Here is a 22185-nt window from a genome sequence, read left to right as displayed (position 1 = left end):
AAATAATATATAATTTATAATGTAATAATGAATTTATATATATATTTGTCTCATTAAATGAATAAAGGTTAGCACAAGTGATGGAAGAGAAATCTAAACGGTTTATGTAATTTTCCTCGTGAAATTCCTCGTTAGAAAATAGCGATAAAATTTCCGATTTATAATTATAAGGTTCAATAATGGGGTAATTCAGGGATCGATTCTGAAGTCTGAAAATCGAGGTTTCTATTATGAAATGATTGGATAAAATACAAAAGTGAACGACAATTAATATGCGACTATAACAATCAATAGCGATGATTATCTAAACGGGAAATTATAAGTCTTTGGTACAATGTTTACCTGAAAATCGAGAATCGATTTTCAACGTCCTGAGCTACCGATCTTTCTTCTTCAGTCTTAAATCTTAAATCTTTAGTCTTTGCAATCTTAAACAATTATTCTATAGCCTTGTCTCTCTCTCTAATGTAACTCTCTGTCCGTCCGTCTGGAGACCACGTGCTTCTTCACTCGTCGTCCGCGCAACAAAAGAAAGATCGGTCTCTCCGTTAGACACAGCCTGTCGTGCTACCCGTACAAAAAAAGAATCCCTATCCTACAAGGACTCTAGGGATTTTACATAATTATACTTATAATATTCGGATTTATAATTATAATATATTCGTAAACGGTTTGTACGAGAATTTGGATATTTTCGTGTGTATTAGGATTGCCTACATGAGTAATTCCTAATAGGATGAGCAAAGAGCTAAAATTTCCTGTTTATTGCTCCGCGCTCTGCGGCCGGCTGTATGACTCAAAATCTACAGGTGTATTGTTGTTGTACTTGACTAGTAGTAATAGAGGAGGAACAATAGGTTTCATGCTGTATATGGGCTACACATTGTGTACTACATTCCATTGAATAAATGGAAAATATACAATAAACTTTTTTCATGTATCCCTTCGTTTTTGATAAACTTGAATTTGAAAGTGTGTATGAATATGTGAATTTGGCTAATTGCTAACTGTGAGTAAATAATCAGCAAGTATGTGCGAAAATAGGTCGAAAAAATAGAATAACATTTTTTCCTTCTGAGACCCCGTTTTGAAGACAATCGAGATTGAATATTTTTAATTAAGAATTAAAAATCAATTCTCATACGGCTTGATACGCGAGTACATTACAAATTTTCAAACTCGATTTCCCAAATTAACGAAAATATTCGAAGATATAAACAAATTTGATTCTATTCTATTTTATTATATATTTTTTTTTATATTTTACTTATTTTTTCCAGATAGAATTCCACTCTAGTTAATTCATTTCTAACAATGATATAGCATGTATATTACTGTCTTAGATGTCAGGTAGTAAACAACTGCCGTTTGTGCACAGATCAAATATTTTTTTATCGCAACTGTTCAAACTCTTTTTATCATACAAGTAAAGTTCAAACTCGTTTTATCGTAGATGGTAAAGATTGGAAGGTACGTGTTGTGTTTTCTCAAAGTTCGGGCAAAAGTGACTCACATAATTTTAACGATGAGAGAAAGAGAGGGATAGGTTAACGTCGAAGTTCTATTGCACAATAATTTATTAAATAAATAACATTCGCAAATTTATAGCTTGCAATTTAGGTATTGCTTACAAATTTCTTTCTTGTGATTTTAAAATTTCTTATGAGATGGAATACTTTGATCTTTTGCATTCTGAGCAATGTTTAACATGACCTAGCAGAAGCTTTGTTGAAGCAGAAATTTTAGAAATTTGTTACTAAAGCACCGTGTACGTGATGACTCTTTCTGTAAATTATTTTCCATTTGACTATTTATACACCAACGTACCACTTATGTTATTTGCGATATAAATTTTCTTATCTAAAACATATTTAGTAACCTAACTGTAACACGTGAACACTTGATAGAATCTCTTAGTAACTACCAAGGCTGTTCAGCAAAATGAGGATAATAGAAAACCGAGGTTATTTGACGGGTCTTCCTGAGGAAGCAACGTTGAAGTACAATATCAAATTAGAGCATTTGCAAATTAAATAAAGAAAAATATATAAATATGGGTTATCATCCATTGTGCGTATATATATATTTTTTAATATATACAATATATATATAATTACAAAAACAACAACAATTACAAATAAAGCAAATAAAAATTACATTCAGAATTTCCGAATAATGAACTCGCTGTTTTTAATATTCATAATAAATGCCGAAAATGTAAATACTTTTTAAAAAATTTTAGCAACAATGATATCATTTGATTACTAAATCTAAATAATTATTTTGTAAATTTTATATTTAAATAATGCCCAGTTCTAAAATATAATACAGGTTACTCACTACTTTCTTCCCTTGTTTACAACGTTCAAAGAATATATTTTTAGTTATTCACATTTCCTACATTAGTTAAATCGCTGTATACTTTCTTACTCAGTAACTAAATACGAAGCACCTTCAATGATGGTGTCATTGATAGTGGTATTGCACTTTTGAGAAAAAGTAAATGTTGGACCAGGATAAGTCAACACCATAAATTTGTTACAGGTTGGGGTTAGTCATGACTAATCATTCATCCCCAAAAACCGATTTCTATATTTTACAGTTAGAAAAAAAGGTATAAAAGGTTCTAGGGGTGCGCATTTAGTTCAGTACGTGCAAAGTGCGTAGACGAGACATAGTTAAAGTAGTACTATCAGAAGTGTACCAGAAGTTCTCCGATCGTTTCGACAGTTACTATTCCATCGCTGTTAGATTTGGTCTCTATCCACGTATACGAACATTGGCTTTCGATTCGTTTTGTTTTATTCTTCATCGACCGAGATAAAACGCGAATCGACTTGTCCGTTGGCTGTTGATCAAGTTATATCAAGAAAAAACATTACTTCGAATCGAGGAAGATATGTAAGTAAACACATAGTAATATGGTAGTAAGAATATTTGTCACGTTCCGTAGCATATTTTGAAAGACTTCGTACGAGCGGTGAGATATGACACGAGCTGAATTTCATGTACACCACGTGGTGCGGTCTATTACGTGACGGTAACGAAATATTGTAATCGTTTTATTTGAGTCAAATTTTCCAACGATAACTTTATTCAAGATATTTTAAATGAAATTGTAATCTTTTCTATAAATTTCTTCACATTCTTCCGATACGATTTTAATATGATTTTAACATGTATATAATCTATTATTTTACTATTGGATAGAAACGTAACTAAATTAAGGATATGGTATTCTTTCTAATACATAGATAGAAGTAGGAAGCTGATGAGAATTTTAACTTAGCATGTTAATAAACATTGAAAATTAAATTTAGTTCCGGATAAATAATTTATCGTGATCCCGAAACAAGTAAAATCGAGTTTATACTCGTTGTTTCTCGATGAATCAACAATGTGAATTCGGCTTCACTTGCTACATGACTAAAATGCTGGCCGTGTCTGAACCAGCTTAACCGGGCTACTATCGAATTTATACTATCGAAGGAAGGTTTCAAGATTCGGTTTCACGAGCTCCTCCGTCGTGGTTTTCTATTACTCGACAGAGCCATATCTTTTCTTTTTTTCTCGAAACTTTTACTCTTTTCTTTATGTCTTACTCAGAACAAGTTTACAATGATGTAGAAATTAACAAGCTTTTTATTTATCGTTATAGATGGTACAGGATCGGAAAGAGTAAAGTTTGAAAATTCGAGGAATTTAACGAGCGGATCGACTGGAACGACCGGCAGTAGCAGCAACAAACGCGCTAAGAACAAGAAGAGACGTGAAATGCAACAGTTCACGCATTCGTGGATGGTGAGTGTGCTGAAGGGACACACCAGCACAGTTCTGGATATGAGTTTTTCCAGTAACGGCAGATATCTCGCAAGCTGTGCCGAAGGTATGTACCGATATAGTTTAAGAAAATTTGTCCTACGAAAAGTCATTATCAACGACATCTCTTTTATCGCTTTGGCGTCATATTTCTCTTACGCTCTAAAATACCCTATATGGGAATTTATAGGGTAAGAGCAGAGATTAACCTTGCAATATAGTTTATGAATTAGTAATATTTTATTTGTTAAGTATTTTAATTATCTGGAAAAGTTGCACAACGTTAAGTGGAAATTTATAGTGAAGTTGAAAGACCTCGAAGAGAACGCATGAGTCATAAATCAAACGACGAGATTCATTTTGAAGATTTCTGACGATGAATGCTACGCCATTGGCGTGTGCAACAATTACCGCTATTGCGCGAGAAAAGCGATAAAAAAATTATGTCTCTGATAAAGTCATCCGAAGGACAATCTTTCTTTTTTCCACTTCTGTTTTTTTTTTTTTTCTTGACGTTTCTTTCAACTCGATATTTTCTTTTTATTCGAGAAAATTGTCTATGTCTTTATCGATGACGCAATGGGCCTATTTAATTTGCATGTGTCATTATTACCTTGTTATTGTGCCATTAACAATAGCCGATCTCTGTCTTTGCTTGTACCGTTTCTACAAGAAATTAAAACCTATGTATGTACATGTCTCTCGACGTTTTCTTCGACTCGATTCATGCGCAACGCGCGATATATAAACGTAACCGCGATAAAAATTATACGCATCTTCTTGAAATTGCGATATACAAGATGTATTTTAATACGAATCATAATCTTTGGAAGAAAAACATTTTCTTATGTGACAAATGACAGTATATCACTGCGCCGCGGATGTTCGTACTTTTATAGAAAACTTAAATGCGCGAAAATTATCCAAAGTAGATATATCATCCGGTATAATATTTAGAGGATATTCAAAGTACTTGAATGCTCTTGTCATTGAAAATTTTTATCAATCTGTTATGCGCGTTGCATAGAATTTTTTTGAAATTTCATTATCTATTTTAAAACTTTAAAGCATAATAATCAAACTAACCCGATATTAAACTAATATTATTAATTTCTTACAAAGTATCTTGACTTTGTTACTTATTTTTTAAATCTTACATCTTTGAATTTATTAGATTATTCCCTTTCTCAACTCTTTCGTATTAAAATACTTCTTTCTAGTCGCAAAGTCAACGAAACCGTGGATTCGCTGATACGATCATCGTACATGGTAGGAGATCTTTTGTATAAAATTCGCAGAAAGGTTTTTTTATCCTCTTAGTTTTATTCGTATAAATTTGAATTTTCATAAACATCCGTGGTCTACTTATTATTATTAAATATTCGTGTTACTTGTTACTACAGCTTCTTCGTCTAGCTATACGATATACACAGAAGTAGACGGGCAAAATGTAGGTCGTTTGAGTGAAATCAAGCTGTTCGGTCGCAAACTCCTTGATTTCTTGAAAGACATTATCCTGTCCCGATCGCTTTTTTCTTTTACACCTCACCAGTCTAGATTTATATGTATTACCGTTTGTTGGTATTATACTTCCCTGTGTTCGGAAAGGAGGAATGGATAACTCTCAAGCGCTATGATTAAAAGCTATTTGCCCTTTTTTTCTTCTTCGCGAATCGATCCAATTATCTAAAGAAGGACGAACATAGAGAAAGTATGAAAACGATGGAAAAATCGCTCGCATCGAACGACTACTTTCGCTATTTCATCTTTGAAATCGGAACAGGATTAAACGTCTGTATTTCTCGTTATCATCAACTGATACACGTATCATCGATATAATCGTCACTAGCTAATTGATATTCAATTTGTACAACCGTAAAGTACGTTAAAGTACTTATGTTAGATGGATTTCGTAACGTGCCATGTAAGGATTAAAATACTTAAACAGTTCGTTGTGTCGTATCCTTTCATGGTTTACACGATGACGATCGTGGGTGACCTGTTGACCATGAAAGATTTTCGTAAAGCGGCGTCCACTTCTCTTACCGGTGAGTTTCTCTTCTCTCGCTTCTCCCGCCGCGTTTAACCTCGAATCCAGAGACGGGGCACATCGTGCCACGTGTGTACGTGCATGCCCTCACGAGACATACCGAGAAACGTGAGTAACAAAAGGACTTCAACTCTGGGCTGCTGGCTTCATGGAAAAGACGTCTTTTAACTGGAATGTTCACGACCCTAGTTGTAATACCTTTCGCCATCGTGTCGCTTAGAATTCTTCTTCTACTCAGCTTTTTTTTTTTAAATCTTTGTTCATTAATTCCAAGTTTTTTACATATTTTTTTTACATGGTTTTTTTCCAGAATAAACGCTGAATTCTGATTGTAGGGTGGTACAGGCAAAAGTATCAATACGCGACGGTACGACATAGCCATACATTATTAGATTTTTTTTTTTTTTAAATTATTATTGTAACTTAAATTTAAGCCGCTGTTGCGCTGTGCTTATGTGCGATATTTTAATTTATGTCCTGAAAGCCTGGACGCAAAAGCAGGACAGTCTTCTACTCAGCTTATATCTTCCCTGTGACTTTTACTTTTAATTTTTTACTTTTCCTCCTTTTTTCTTCTTCTTCTTTTTTTTTTTTAAGTATTTCATACTTGTGATTTATTTTCTAAGACTAGTTTCGAGAATAACTTTTATGACTCATGAAAAAATTTCGATACTTATCATAGAAACATTTTATGGATACATCGTGTGTATTATACGAAGCATTTTGAAATTTCGTTAGCACTAGAACGAAACGCAACTATCACGATAATATTAGTAAAATTTCATTCGTATTTTATCATCATTATTTGTGATAAATATTTGACAGCTTTTATGGACATTTCACGATTCAATAATCATAGTAACCGTGTCTCATTGCAGTGCCAACGAAATTTTAAAAAGTTATTTAACATGATCATTAAATTCGATCATTAAATTCTGAATGATTTTACGCATTTATGAAATCGGTCACTTCATACGTAGTAATCTAGTAGTACTGCGCTATCTCTAAACAAAAAATTATGCATACATAAAATTAGAAATATTTATATAACAATAAGATCCGGTCACGTTCGTTGGATTACTTCCAGCAAAATAATATGCTTAATTCCTCGCGAAATATTTGCGATTGTATTATCGTTGAAAAACATTCAATAATTAACGTGAGTCATCAGATCATTACCGCCGCCTTAATCACGAAATCGTGTACTGTGAATCATTCCCTCCTCTACGCGCAACAGTAATCACCGATGATCGTGAAATACACCGTGTAGCGCCGGTAGAAAGTCACGGTTATTCTTTAAACATTCTTCCGTTTCCGATCGACGATTTCGGAAACATAGTCTCGAAATACGAGTCGCGATCAAAAATAATCTCGCAAATGTCCGTGGGTTGGCACATAAATTTAGAAAACGGCTAGTGAACTTGCACCGTTTCTCAAATCATCTCTTTCATTGCATTATCCTTATCTTGCTAACGCACTTTGATGAATTTCTTAGAATTTCGGTATTCTTCGTATCGATATAATTTCAAAGTTCTCCGAATCATTCGTAGCCTTTGATATATTACGTTTTCCGTTTTATTTTACCTGCGAAACATTTAAGTAATATAGGTATTATCATACAATCTGTTCGACTTAAAGCTTAGAAGATTAAAAAAAAAAAAAAAAAAAAAGAAGAAGAAGAAATTTACCTGCGAAACATTTAAGTGATATAGGTATTATCATACAATCTGTTCGACTTAAAGCTTAGAAGATTAAAAAAAAAAAAAAAAAAAGAAGAAGAAGAAATGAAAAGAGAAACGAAGGAAAATAAAATGGTTTCGAATGACGTAAGATTTTAAGATCACTACTATTCTTAAATTATGCTGCAGATTTATTTTATACACCAATATGACGTATCTTTTTATTTTTTATAAAAAATATCAAGACACTCAGGTCGGAAATTGATCACATAGCTTAGAAAATCTTTAAATTTGCCGCGTTAAATATAAGGAAACACGCGTTGCTTATTTTTCCGTATCTTTCTATTGCTATAACTTTTGCAAAATTGAAGTAAAAATATTTTTTCGAGTAACCATTTTCAGCATTATATTATACGAACTATAGTAGTGTTATAAAGAATCTTAAATTGAGCGTAGAAAAATGAAGACGAGGCAAGGAAAATGATAATTTCAGATTCCTTCATTTTCGAAATAAAACGATAGATAAGACACTTCAATTAAGTGAAATCATCAACATTCAAATAGCGATATCGATCGATCCATTGTCCCGAATTTAATTCCACGAAATGATATATAGAATTCGGGGCCACTGGCTGGTTGCTGCGTTCGCTATCACCTTTTTGATGCGCGAACGTAACAAGCGTGGTTGTAACAACCTAATAATAGCGCGACGTGGGAAATTCTCTGGCCTTAAATCAAGCCCACACACCGAAGCAACAGATAGTTTATGGTTACGCTACGGACTCAATGAAATGACTCGTCGTAAGTCGATAATTCGATGTACGATATTAGCGGATCAACGATCATCAAAATCACTGCTTCTGTTTCTCAGGCTTCTGATCCGCACATTTTCAATTATTTGTCGAGTAAATTCGAGGGCTGATTTTAAGAATCAAAATGCCGTATGCTGAGTTTTTCAAGGTTGAGTATCGGTTGTTTCTAAGATTTTTCATTCAAAAAAAAAAAAAAAAAAAAAAAAAATTAGAGACGAATATAAATGAACGTAAATAAAGTAATCGAAAATGTGTTTTTAAAATGTTTTCTGAATGCTAATTTAAGTTAGTTTTACCTCGTAATTATTTCAGTAAATCAATCGACATATCAGGCTCTGAATTTTTTTATCAACTGTTGGGAAAAATTTTTATCAAATGTCGTAGTAGTTCTTCTTTTCTATCTCCCACTTTGGCCGCGGTTAGCACTCACGCGGATACCGGGATTTGCTCGAATAATCAAACTATGCAAGGAGCAACGCGTGGCCGCAGATGATTTCATTAAATGACGCAACGGTACATATCGACGCCGGTCATTCCTGCGAACGGGGATACCGTTTTCCGTTATCCGAGTCACCGCTCAGATTTCCTCGTCTCTCCTTCGTCCTTCGTTCCATTTTTCGCTTGCTATCGCTCGAAAGCGCGGGAACTCTCTACTGATCGCGTCCATTTCTCTCTAGAAACCGGATTACTTGTTTATCGCTATTAAATTATTTCTATGCAATGCTTATTCGACGTCTTCTTCGTAGAAATCACCGAGATACCGATAACATTATCACAAAGTTGAGGTAATCCTACTTTTCTCTCTGGCAATTTCTTGATACGTTTGCAGTACCTTTCTGAGACGTCACTGCTGACGTAGTATTATTTATATTGATTTCGTTCATAGAATGATTTTGAAAAGGACGTATCAACGTTGTTGCGATCTATACATTTTTATTGGGTTAGTGGAGAAGCGATGTAGCCTTTATATATGTAAAAATCAGTGAACATGCAGGCGTGCACGTTTTTTTATTCGTTCAATGGTATTTTCAATCGATTGCTCAAAGGAACTAAAGTATTTGAACACTATTTTGTATCATTCTACATTTGTTGCATATATTATTGCATATATTATTGAGAGATTTGTATACTTTGTATAAATCTACGTGTAGTTTCCATTTCCCTTAATCATGTTTAGTAAGTATAGGAAATTGTATAAAGATCCACGAAATACTAAGAACTTTTTTATATTTTGCTCAAATTCCCGATACCTTTTAACGCTCAAAAAATGCAATTGAGTAGAAAATGACCGAAGGAACGCAGCAATATTGAGAAGTTTCAGTTTCTCGTTTTGTTCTTTGATGATTCGTAAACTCGAGGTTCAACATGTCCATGTTCTATTAGTAATCTTGAGAAATGCAGAAACACGGTAAAATATACCACGTGTAAATACTAGAACATGCCAAGAAATGTATAGGTGATACGAAAATATGTAGTATTTATTATTAGATAGACGTAAAAGTACTGAAATTGAAATTTCTAATATTTAAGGCATATGATAGCTACGATTGGGTTTAAAAACAATCTTGTAATTTTGTAAGAAAGTATCAAAGAGATATATCATCTTATACATACATAATACAACATGATTGACCAAGCAAATAAACTTCATAGTCTCACAGCTGTTTCTGTCGAAATCGTAAGCCAATTTCCTGAAGTTCTCTGTCGCATGACTCGCTCTAAATAAACGTTTCCCCAAATTGTACGCAATCGTTTACAGTAGACACGCCGTCTCTTCAAGGCGGATACATTTTCCTTCAAATTCAATTAATATAAAAAAAACCTTTCGATTTTTAAATAATTGCACACTCCGGATCTATGAAGCGTTGTTCCTTCATATTCTTCTCTTTCTTCCTTTCTCATTCGCCGTGGATATTATACGCAATTGATTTAAGTTTAGCAATAAAATCATGGAAATTTTATAGAATCTCCCTGACTTCGTTTGTACCACGAATTTAGACGTGCACGGTATATATATATATTCAGTATTCGTTGGAAAGAAAGGAACGGCATTTCTGCCCGTAAAAACGTAGAAAAGAAAGCGACCCTTTCCGTGACGTATTCGGCGAAAGTTGCGTATTGCTGAATAAACAAGAGGCGTTAAAACGGTTCACCTTTTATTGGCCGCCTGTTTTTTTGTGCTTCGGTCCGTAACGAGAGCGTAACGCCGCTAGATCGTGCTTTTTATTTCCCGTGATTAACACGAACGAGGAACGTCCGAAGATTCTATCTGGCTAGCTGGGAACGGCTCGTAAACCAGTCGAATTTTTCCTAAGTTTTGTATGGATCTTATTTTAGAGAAAATTAAAGAACTGGCTTGCATCGAATTGCTTTTTTCTCGAATATCGTTTAGGAGAACGAAGTTTCGACGAAAATTTCTAATTTTCAATTTCCTTTTTATTTATTTCTTATAAAAATGTTTGACACGTTATTTTAACGAGTATTAACGTTGGTGCATATGAAATGTTATTTCACCGAAGTTTGAATTTGGCCTATTTCTCAATTAGCGGTCTTGTTAAAGAAAAAATAATTTATTATAAATTAGATATCTATTTGTGTAATTTCTGTAAGTTACGTATATTTAAGAAAATAGAAATAAATCTTTTTAGAATTTAATTATCTCAGCGATTAATTTGTAATGTACATGTAACATTTACATTTGTAAGCTAACAAATTTTTCACTAGACTATTTTTTAATGCATAAGGATTTTGCATTAAAAGGAAGCGTACATTCCAAGAACTATCGAATTCTACGATTGATAATTCTTATAAGTCTAGAAGTTCGACGTTGAGTAAAATGCGTTCAATCATGTGGACATTACTTTGATCATATTTATGTTTTAGAAACTACGCAACGATAAAAGCTTTATCTGAAAGAACATTTCATATGCAGCAACCTATTCAGCATCGATATTAAAGAAGAGAGCACTACCTTTGTTTTAAATTAAAAATTTAAAATCTGAAGATTCGCGTTACAAACGTTCGTCGACAGAGGTGCTTTGTTGCAGTCAATATGTATAATCGTCGATGTGAACGCTTATACAATGATGCGTTGACATCGTGTCTCCTTTATGAACAGACAAAAATCCATATATGTTATTTCATACGTCCGTGGCAAGCTCCCACTTTCATATTTTCTTCTTTCGAGACAAATTAATCGCGCAGCATTCTCAACACGATCTTTTCGTATAGCCGTGCTCGCTTCTCTATTTCGCGAAGCATTCGCGAACTGTAGTCGAATTTTGTACGATTTTGTAGATATCGGTGTTCAAGGCAGAAATATGACGGTCTCTAGTTCAAGAGCGATTGATGTGATCGCGAGTTTTGGATGTATTCTTGATCACATCGGCGGAAAGAAAATAAAACGAGAGAGGAAAAAGTATAAATATAAAGTTCTTTTTACTCTTCCCGTATCTAGTCAGAGGAGAAATTTACCATACTAAGGGACTATCCCATTTAATTAATTAAATTAGCAATAAAACTTAAAGTATCTTCCATTGCGAGAAAAAAAATATCACGACGATCTAATATGAAATTTAATTTGAAAAGTTTAATCATGTATATATTCTAAAGAATGTACAATTTATCCTAAGAAACATAATAAAGAAATCACGTAGAGATGTTTAGAAGCACTAAAGAGATGTTAGAAATAGGACAGAGATGCATGCGCGTGGTGTGTGGCAAATTTTTAACAGTATAATGTAGGAGATTTTTAAGTCTCGCTGCCGGACGATGAACTGACGCATATATGTTTTTGTATGTAACATAAAGATTGCGGCCTGGGGCCGGAAGAGCTGCTGGATCCTGGGGAGACCGGTCAATACAACAACTGTCAGGCGAATTGTGAGACATCAGATTCAACAATGATGGAGACACTATCAGAGAGCAACAGCATGTCGTCTTCCTCAACTTCCATATTGACGACAATTACCGCATCCAATGGCTCATCTGCAACCTTGGACGGAGATAATTCGACGACGATATCGTCGTCAACGGAGGAAGATCGAGCCATCCTAAGTAGGAGGCAACGAAATAATCGTACCAGAACTCTACGAGATCAATATCCTGAGTTTCAGGACGACGAGCACTCAGACCAACAACAACAACGACATCGTCGATTCGTCCACGGTCTAGACTCCGAGGAGATCTCCGAGATAAATTTCGCAAAGAGAATAGGTCTGTGCTCCAGAGAAGCGCAGATTCCGTTTGATGCTTACAACGTAGAAAAGCGTTTTCCGAGCATTCAGAGAAGGCAACTGCAGTATCTTTGTGACGCAACTCTCGCTTCGTTGCTTCGCAACTACACGCTCACCGGGCAGCAGCTAATTGACCTTGGCTATCCCGTGGAGTACAGTTATTTCCCTGGCTGCGCGGTGATTAACAACCATTATCAGCACCCGATGGGTCATCCAGCTAGTGGCTATCATCATTTGGACGCGAACGCGCAGGAATTCATACCTGGCGGCAGCAATGTTATGTGGTCGGCGGAGAGCGAGGGGGACAGTGGACATTGCAGCGGAAGTTCGGTGGAGAATTCCGATCTGGAGCCAGAGAGTGCTTCGGAGAGTGATAAAAATTCAGACACCGGCGAGTCGTCACCTTCATCATTTCGTCCGTCCGATTGCAGTTACCAACTCGAAAGGTACTCGAATCGGAATTTCTACCCACCGATCCTGACCATCGATGAAAGAAAATGTGCCAGATGTCACAGAGCGTTCTACCAGAACCAGAGCGACGGTGAATACCTGTACCACGAACCATGCGTCTACCACTGGGGCAAGCTACGTAAGAGCGTCGTAGCAGGCACTCACTGTAATATGTGGCAGTGTTGTCGAGGACGAGATAACGCCAGAGGCTGCACTGTAGCTCGAACGCATGTGTGGACGGGATTGACGCCGGGTTATAACGGCCCATTCGATGGCTACGTCCGTACCAGTTTGGCGAGAACCGTGCCCATAGATGGCAATTATGGCGTTTATGCTTTGGACTGCGAGATGTGCTTTACGAAGCACGGTCTCGAACTAACCAAGGTCACCGTGGTCGACATCAACGGCAAGGTCGTTTACGACGCTTTGGTGAAGCCGGACACCGAGGTGATCGATTACAATACCAGATTCAGCGGCATCACCGCAAAAGATCTGGCAAATGCGACGAAAACGCTCAAGGACGTTCAGAAAGACTTGACCGGTTTCATCCACGCGGAGACCATACTCATAGGTCACGGGCTAGAGAACGATCTGCGTGCGCTCAAGTTACTCCACGCGACGGTGATCGACACATGCATCGCCTATCCGCATTTCCTTGGTTATCCTTTCCGTAGCAGTCTAAAGACGTTAGCGAGGACGGTGCTATGTAAAGAAATTCAAGTAAAGGGGCACGATTCCGTGGAGGATGCTAGGATCGTGATGGATCTCATGTTACGGAAGCTGCAGCACGAAATGCCGTATGATCATCAATGACCAAGAGAAAGGGAATTAACATAGAAGAAGAAAAAGGAATACAGTGAACGATCCGCTGGACTTCTTTTCCGCGAGATGCTCAAACGAACTGCGTGGTGAAAATCAAATTTATTTTTCGTCCACGAACAATTTAAAATTCGGACGTTCGCTGTTATGTAATCTGGCCGCGTAGGATTCCATCGAGAAGTTACAATGCGTAAACGTCGATGGTTCACGATCTTCGTCTTCTCAACTTAATAAGTTGACTCTATTATAAAAACATTAATTGTGTCGGCCTGAGCGAGTTACTTCCGTCAGTGTTCAGTTCCAAGTAAAGTCTGTGATATGTAACAAAAAAAAAAAAAAAAAAAAAAAAAGAAAAAAGGAACTATATATATAATACGGACCCCGACGCGTTTAGGCAGTGTTCATCATACCGGGGTCGCGTTTTTCGCTCGCACAGATGAACATATACATACACACGCATACACAATTCATACATTCAGTATCAAAAATAGATTATAGTCAACTTTTTGTACGATGCACATCGTTGCCGAGGAAAAAATTTGACTCGATTTTTTTCTTCTTTTTTATACATGATGTAGATTAATATAGAATTTTCCTCTTGAATCTCTATTGCGGCTCCGATGAAAGATGTTAATTTCTTTTAACCGATTTCTATTTTTCTGACAAATTTTTGCTCTTTTTAAGATCCAACAAAATAGAAACACATGGATCGTTTATATCAGAAAAATCGATACTCGAAAAAAAATAGTTCTGTTTTTAACACTCTTTTCTTTAAACAATAAAAGATGCAGAAAATATAACAAAAATTGAAAAGTCGAATCTTTTTACACTCAGATTAGAATATTACGTATTGCGACTCGACATGCTATGCATCTGAAATATAATATTTTCAAGAGTAACGACAAATCGTACGAGTTCTCGCAGCCGCAAGAAAAATTCTTCGTCCTTTGTTGTTAAAGGTGGATTATGTAAATTTTGTTAGCGATGACAATCGCAATAATAAAGATTGTTACTCGATGATCCATCTAACTCAAGTTCTTGCTGGTAGAGAGACTTTATTATACAACAATATTTCCTATTCACGAGACAATTTCCTCGGCAAGTGATGTTAGTGGTGATATACATTCGCACACACATTGTTTCTCATATGTAGTAATATGTTTCGAGTTTCTCACACTTCATGTATCATGTATAAAAGTACATCTTGCTTCTATGTGTATATATATGTGTGTATATATGTACGTTTATGCATATATGCATATACTATATATATGCGCGCGCGCGTGTGTGTGTCTGTAGATATAAGTATATGTATGTATGTATGTATATATGCTTACACATATGTACATAGTATGCATATACATACACGTATACGCGTATACGTATGCGTTTCTTATACCTTGCGATTTGCGACTTCTTCTCATGCATATTTCATCCCGCGTCATTTTTTCGTACACGTACTTTAAGAGGAGGACACGCGGTGTCATTGATGCTCGTAAGTGTCTCGGGCTTCCACAATGGCTTGCATTTAAATTCTCCTCGAAAACGTCTAGAAAATGCCGCTAAACGAGGACACACATACAAAGATCGAGATGTTACTTCGAATCAACTTGATTTTTATTTTTTTTTACCCCCCTTTTAATTGCTATTCTCTTTTCCTTCTTCTTCTTTAAATTATATTCTTCGGTAATTTTTTTTTCTTTCTTCTCGAATTGGCAAAAGATAAGGATTTTCTTGCGATAAAATGCCCGCTCTGTCCTCTTCGTGTTTCTCGGACAAAACAGAAACCAATGTACCTTATCGCCGCGTGCGTGCGTGCCACTCCGCTCTTTCTTCATCCATAATCGGTTATCGAATTTCTTCCCCAAGACAAAAGTGGCGAACGTGAGCCGAATCGAACGACATTTTTATAATTGACCACAATAATCCATTATCTCGCGTTATATGACACAATGTTTTCGTTTCATACGTGTCGTCGCATGTAAACGATCGGCAACACTCGATTCGAATCGGGATCAAATCCCTGAGAACTATACGTTCGATTCGCCTCACGCTATATGAATTAAGACAGTGGGTAATGTTCCATGATTTTATACTTTATTACCGACATTAACTGATGCCTTGTGTGTACCCATTTGTCTATCAAACGTATAGTAAATATAACATACACAGCAATATTGTCCCAAACGCACGTGGTTATTTGTACAAAGTATTGCGCAATAGAATTTTGCATTTTCCTCCTTCCAAGAGCCGGGAAAATTATACGTCTGTGTAACAGGTTTTCACGATGAAAAGCAATCATTCTTGGAAACCTGTACTTTACACAGTTGAAATTATTTTACTTAATTTTAACTCTGCCATCTTAGATTCGTTCCGACGTTTCCTTTTCTTATTGTTGTTGTCCTTCTTTTTTTTACGATTTAATTTATGTATATTATAACTCGCGTCAAAATATCAGAAAAACGTTTTCAACCTCGCATCGGTACATCGATCTCAGCTTCTTGTACATATATCATCCGACATTCTTTCGTTGCGATATTTAAACATTTGTTCAAAACATTTTGAAGAAGAACTTTCTTAACACGTGCGAATTCGTTAATCGTCATTGGAGCGCAATATATTGTTAAGGATTGTTTCATTACGCTCATGATACCGTTTTCATGGTAGAAAGTCACGTGGTACGAAAAGCAATATTATTCATCGCTTTGTAAATAGCATAATATTTATTTAAGCGCATCGAGAGGCAAAGTACCTGTGCATCCTGTATAAAGAATGTTCCTCCGATTTTCTCAGCCATTACTTGTAGAAGTACAACGGGGATCATCACGGGGATTCGTTCACGATCGATTAATTTTGTTATATTTTCATGCGTCTTTTTGTATACCGAGAACAACTGATTTATTTTTCATTTGTACTGTTTGAATGACGTCCAAATATGGAAAAATACATTTATTATATAAAACATAATTGTTACTCTCAATCCTTTACACTGCACACAATTTCAAAAACCATCCTGTTTAACTCACTAACAAATAACATTTAAACAAAAAGTATCCATTGGTGGTATAAGAAAATGATGAGACAGAAATGACAAAATACCCGAATACCTTTAGAGAATTGTCGAGAGAAAATTAGACGTATGCGGTTCAAAGTAATTCGAAACTCCGATCGAAAGAGTAAACCGACAGGTTTTACCAAGCATCGCAATTTGACTATTTTTCTCAAATGATTTTCAAATTACTTTGAACCGCTTGTCACGCGGAAGTATTTTTCTCGGATATGTTATAAGCAACCGTTGCCATTTTCGTATAAATATTTCATTAATCATTTCGATCCGATTCAGTCGACAATGACATAGTAATTTCGCTGATCTTACCAACAGCGTGTAACTTTCAAAGAATATCGACCATCTTGCCGGAACGATCAGGTTACGCATTTCAATGGACGATCTTTCTTATTGAGAAATTTATAAAGTTATCATTGCCCGAGGATCTCGTTCCTTTTTCAGAATATTACATCTGATGAAGTTTCATGATGAATCATCAGCCTTGAAGCGATCTCGTTCGGTGCGCGTCTGTCCCGCGTTCCGAATGAAATTCGAATCGTCGGCGCATCGCGATGGAAAGAACATTGTCTCGTTTCTTTATTGTTCGTATTATTACGACTCATTAAAAAAAGAAAAAAAGAAGTGGAAGAAATTGTTCATCAAAAGTCTGCCGAGAATAAAAAGAGAAACGAGATACAAGAGAAAAGATGGTCGCGAACAAATCCTCGCGAGGAAACGTGTCCTCGAGAGGAAACAATGGCAATGCTGCGACACTGCAAAGCATATAATGAACTCTCCTGTTTCGTGTTTCCCTCCCACCCGATCTTTCATTCCCCTTTCTTTTCATTTTGTTGCACCGAAATAACCAGAAACTCCTTATCTTCGTTTAACGTCCTCTATAACGTAGGTATATAGGAAAGTGTTCGCGCATTAAATGCACGGATAAAAATGATTAATGTAAACTAACCACGAAGAGGCGTCAAGGAAAAAAAGAAACGAGCGAAATGATTCTTTTCTTCGACGATCGACCGAGATACGTATACATTTGTATACCGTACGCATTGTGCATCTGTAAAGATGTCGTTGGAAAGAAAAAAAGAGTATTTTCACCGATCGTGTCTCCTCTGGCAATCTCAAACTTTGCCTTCTATCGTAGGTAGACGTGTCTCTCTCTCTTTCTCTCTCTCTCTCTTTCGACACAAGACACACCCGAGCCTCGTCCGCTAGACTTTCAAAACGCTTTTTGTTATTTCCGTCGCTTGAAAGCGACCCACGTGTATTAAGCATACATACATGTGTATAGAAGCTGCTCGATTATGTAAGCTTAACCTCGGATGATCGATGAATAGAAGGAGGTCGTACCGAATATATATACCGATCGTTTTCTTTCTTGAATCATCAGTCGTGTTTCGGGAGAGACACTCTTCTTGAGGTCACCGTTTATACACGTATGTACATATGTATATAGTAGGACACACATTATATTCGCGTCGTGGAATCGTAATTCGTTTGCAGCTCGATCGATGGCAACGTACTCATCGATTAACTTTGTCGATGACTGCATCTGTTAGACAGTGCAGTCCACGTATACACACGCAACGTTAATAATGTCCGATGGTGAGAATCGAAGTGGTCACATCGGTCAGATACTTTTGTCTCGAAGAATCATCGATCAAAACGATTATCTATCTACTCGTTAAGCGTTAGATAATATAGGCGAGAAAAGAATAATAATGACAAAAAGAAAGGCATTGCGTGAGTGGAAGAAGATTGCGCAACTAAGAAACGATGGATAGAGAGAGAGAGAGAGAGAGAGACGTAAAGACAAACCGTTTAATTGTATGAATAATTGTACGAATAACGAATGTTTGATTGGTGCTGAAAAAAAGATTTAACCTTCTGTCCTCTAATTTATACAATCATGATCATGTAAAGTGATCATATAAAGCTATTTTCGACGTGGAATTTAAGACTTTTGTTAATTCTGAAATATAATTCAAGTATTGTTAGGCTAAGTTTGACGAAGATGCGAAGGTTAATTCTTTGGTAGCCCAACGTTTACGTTCACACTGCCGAGTCAAATTTTCTTTAGTTTCAAGTGTATTGTTAAGTACAATACGTTTCAAGCTGTTTTGTTCGCTTTTTCCTATATTTTTGTCTCACTGCTCCTATGTTTTAAAGATCACCTTTCCTGTTATCGTCGAAAATCAGCGCTAGTCAATCTGCTCAGCATGTTGGAAACGACGGAACGTTCGTTCGACGCACTGCTAACGCTTCTACAACGTGCCTCTTTCTTTGTGCTCCCGATCATTTTGCATTCTGTTCTCTCGCTACGAAAAGCAACCGATGGAACAATGATTTTTCCCTGATGAACGATCTCTGGTGATTTCTCTTCCTTCGTAATACGTAGAGAATGCCGGAATGCGAAGGATCGATGAGAATTATATTTTGTACAGACAATTTATCGATATTTACGATTAGTGAGTTTTTATTTAATAAATCTTGTATGTGTCAGCGCCGTTCTACGCTTTTCATTGTATCAACTTTACAATGCGGCAATATCATTCACGCAATGTCGAGAAAACTTCGTTCCATCGAGAAAAAAGTAACGAAAAATGAGATAAAAGAGATGCGAGATGTATTTTTCATGCCCGGTATATCGTGTTTTTTTGTTGTATCCTAAATTATAAATTAGTTAGGAAAACCAGTTTTAAGGTCAATAATTAAAATCGATGAAATATATATATATATATATATATATAACAGAGCTCGCGAAGAACGATCAAGGACGATGAGAAAAATGCAATAACAATCGTGTGCCACGCGATATAGATCGAAAAAGCAATAATTTACTGCTCTTACTATAACATGACGCCGATAATGCCTAAATGGATATATTACTCGTGGATACACGATTTTCTGTAATCTGAGCGTGCAAAAATTCAGAAAATTTCTCGATTCGTAACTAACTAGATATCGATGCTAAGCTAATTTCGGACAAATTTAGACCGTAGGAATTGTAATTAGCTGTTCGTTAGACTATGTAACGACCAACTATTAACGATGACATATTCAAGCATCCAACGCGAACGTAATTACAGCCTTATAACGATTTCCGGGGTTTTTACCGCGGTTCTCACATAACACGATCGCGCAAACTGGAAGATATTGGTAATTATTTATTTCTACTGGAAGTATTTGGAATTGAGATTTTGAAAGGTTCGATCGGTTCGCATACGCGTTACCGATAAAAATGTAAACGTATGTACTACATAGAAGAACAGTTTTGTTCTAACAGAATATATACATAGGCTAGTTGTTATTACATTTTTAGATGATTTCGTGCGATTTTAACACGCTTCGTGTTGCGGGAAAATTGAAAGTTTCGACAGAACGTTAGGAGAAAGTTAAATACCTACATTAGAATATTTCATTAAAATCGCAGTGTACTGAATTTTTGCTTTTTAAACGTACAGTGATTCAGGAAAGTCTTTGAACACTTTGCACGGAAAACTTTGATGGATAATGTATTACATGCATTATACGCGTATTATACTTTTTGAAACTTCATCGACACGGTAATGAGACGCGACTACTATGACTTTGTTGACGAGGCCTGAAATAAATGTTAAAGTAAATAGAAAACTGCAAGCACACAGCTGAAATGTTTACGGTGTTAATGAAATTTCAAAATACAGATATTGTATAACACACATGATAAATGTTTAAATACCTATATGGTTTCGCGAGTCATCGTAGCTAATTCGAAAAACTGATTAAAAGGTGTCTTGTTTGCCGAGAGAAGATTTTATCCTCAATATCGATCATATTTCGTCGTTAGTTCGCGCGCCACTGAACGCCTTAATAAACAGCAATAAAATAAAATAAAATTCCACGTGGAATCTGCCTACGATTATTTCGTATGTACGAAACGTATTTCAAACGTATGTACGAAGTCCAAATCGAAGAGATCTTGCGTTCATCGCGAACGTTCTCTGATCCATTGTATCACGTCGCTGCCAATTCTTCAGAGAGAGAAAGAGAAAGAGAGAGGGAGAAAGAAAGAAAGAGAAAGAGAGCTTTCGAATGAAAATCTCGCGAAGAAAGTTCGATCGTGCCTTCTAGTGTTCGCAGTGACATGGTTACGCCTCTGTTTTGGCGAACGATCCCGCGACGATCGTGGTTCCAACAGATGCAAAGGTCACACGTTACGTAATTTTGTTCCAGAAGATTGCGGACATTTGCTTCCGCGATTTCATACTTTCTCTTTCTCTTTCTCTCTCCCACACTCTCTTTTTCTCCTCTGTTATACAGCCGAGAAATTAGCGAGCCGTTATCAAGGATTACAAAACAATTTTTCCTTGACGTCGTAAATGCGATACGAATGCGAAAAGCTTTTCGATTCGAGAGACAAAATGTTGGAACGATCATGGAACATTTGTCCGTTTGAAGCCATTCGCACGATAGAATGGACCGACATGTTTGCTACATTACAACAATGGAATATTCCGTCAAAATACACGAAGTAAATTATCACGGTTACGTTTCGAACAAGTGAAATAACGCTTCGACTCGAATGAATCCTAAAAGATTTATATATTTGCTCCGTAACAATATAACAAATAGTTGAATTTTTTGATAAGAATGATTCGTTCTTTGATTGCGAATGGTTTAAAACAAATAAGAGATACGTATTTATGGGAGACGATGTAAACTATGTGAGAACAGTGTACGATTCCTCTTTTTCTTTTTTTTTTTTTTTTGGAAAGATAATATTGTGATTGTGACTAGAATGAAGAAGGACGATTAAAGTGTAAATATTTGTTAAGCGACTGCGTGTTCTTTTTTTTCACACCCATTCGAAACAGCAATGAGAAACATATCATTGTCAAGAGACATTTAGGAATGCGTGCTGCGAAGAAGCATCGCGAAACGCGCTATAAATTTCCTGAAAAGAATAAAATCAAGAATCTCAACTTTAGCCTTTTCATCGAACATCTGTTTTTTTCAAAGCTTGGCCGAAAAAAGTTAATTGTTTGCATTGTCGGAGCTGTTTAAAAATTGAAAGATAAACAATCCGCTCTTCGTTATCCTCGACATTGCTACCTTATTTTATCGATTCCTTTACTTTAATTTCCTTTTTTACTTTCTCTTTCTGTAAATCGTCCTTGAAGCTTAATTTCGTTTAACTTGAAAAAAAAAAATATATATATATATATGGTATGGAAGATGTTAACTAAAACTACAAACTTCTATCCTTTATTTATTTCAAAAC

The 22185-nt window shown here is 36.0% G+C and overlaps 1 protein-coding gene across 3 annotated transcripts in view; it reads left to right on the top strand.

Annotated features, from left to right (window-relative positions):
- Positions 1-22185, top strand: part of LOC100646310 (transducin beta-like protein 2) — a 65921-nt gene that overhangs the window by 29721 nt on the left and 14015 nt on the right. For 2 of the 3 annotated variants that reach the window (XM_012314267.3, XM_003399279.4), the window contains exons 2-3: positions 3659-3886; positions 12171-16831. In XM_012314267.3, the coding sequence (XP_012169657.1) occupies positions 3659-3886; positions 12171-13858 (1916 nt within the window). In that variant the 3' untranslated portion in view covers positions 13859-16831. Of the gene's footprint in view, positions 1-3658; positions 3887-12170; positions 16832-22185 lie in introns of those variants that run through there. The other variant, XM_012314270.3, reaches the window with a different exon arrangement.

The sequence above is a fragment of the Bombus terrestris genome, chromosome 11 (assembly GCF_910591885.1).
Source record: "Bombus terrestris chromosome 11, iyBomTerr1.2, whole genome shotgun sequence".
NCBI lineage: Eukaryota > Metazoa > Arthropoda > Insecta > Hymenoptera > Apidae > Bombus > Bombus terrestris.
The sequence above is the reverse complement of the archived record's forward strand: the minus strand, read 5'-3'. Positions and strand labels throughout refer to the sequence as shown.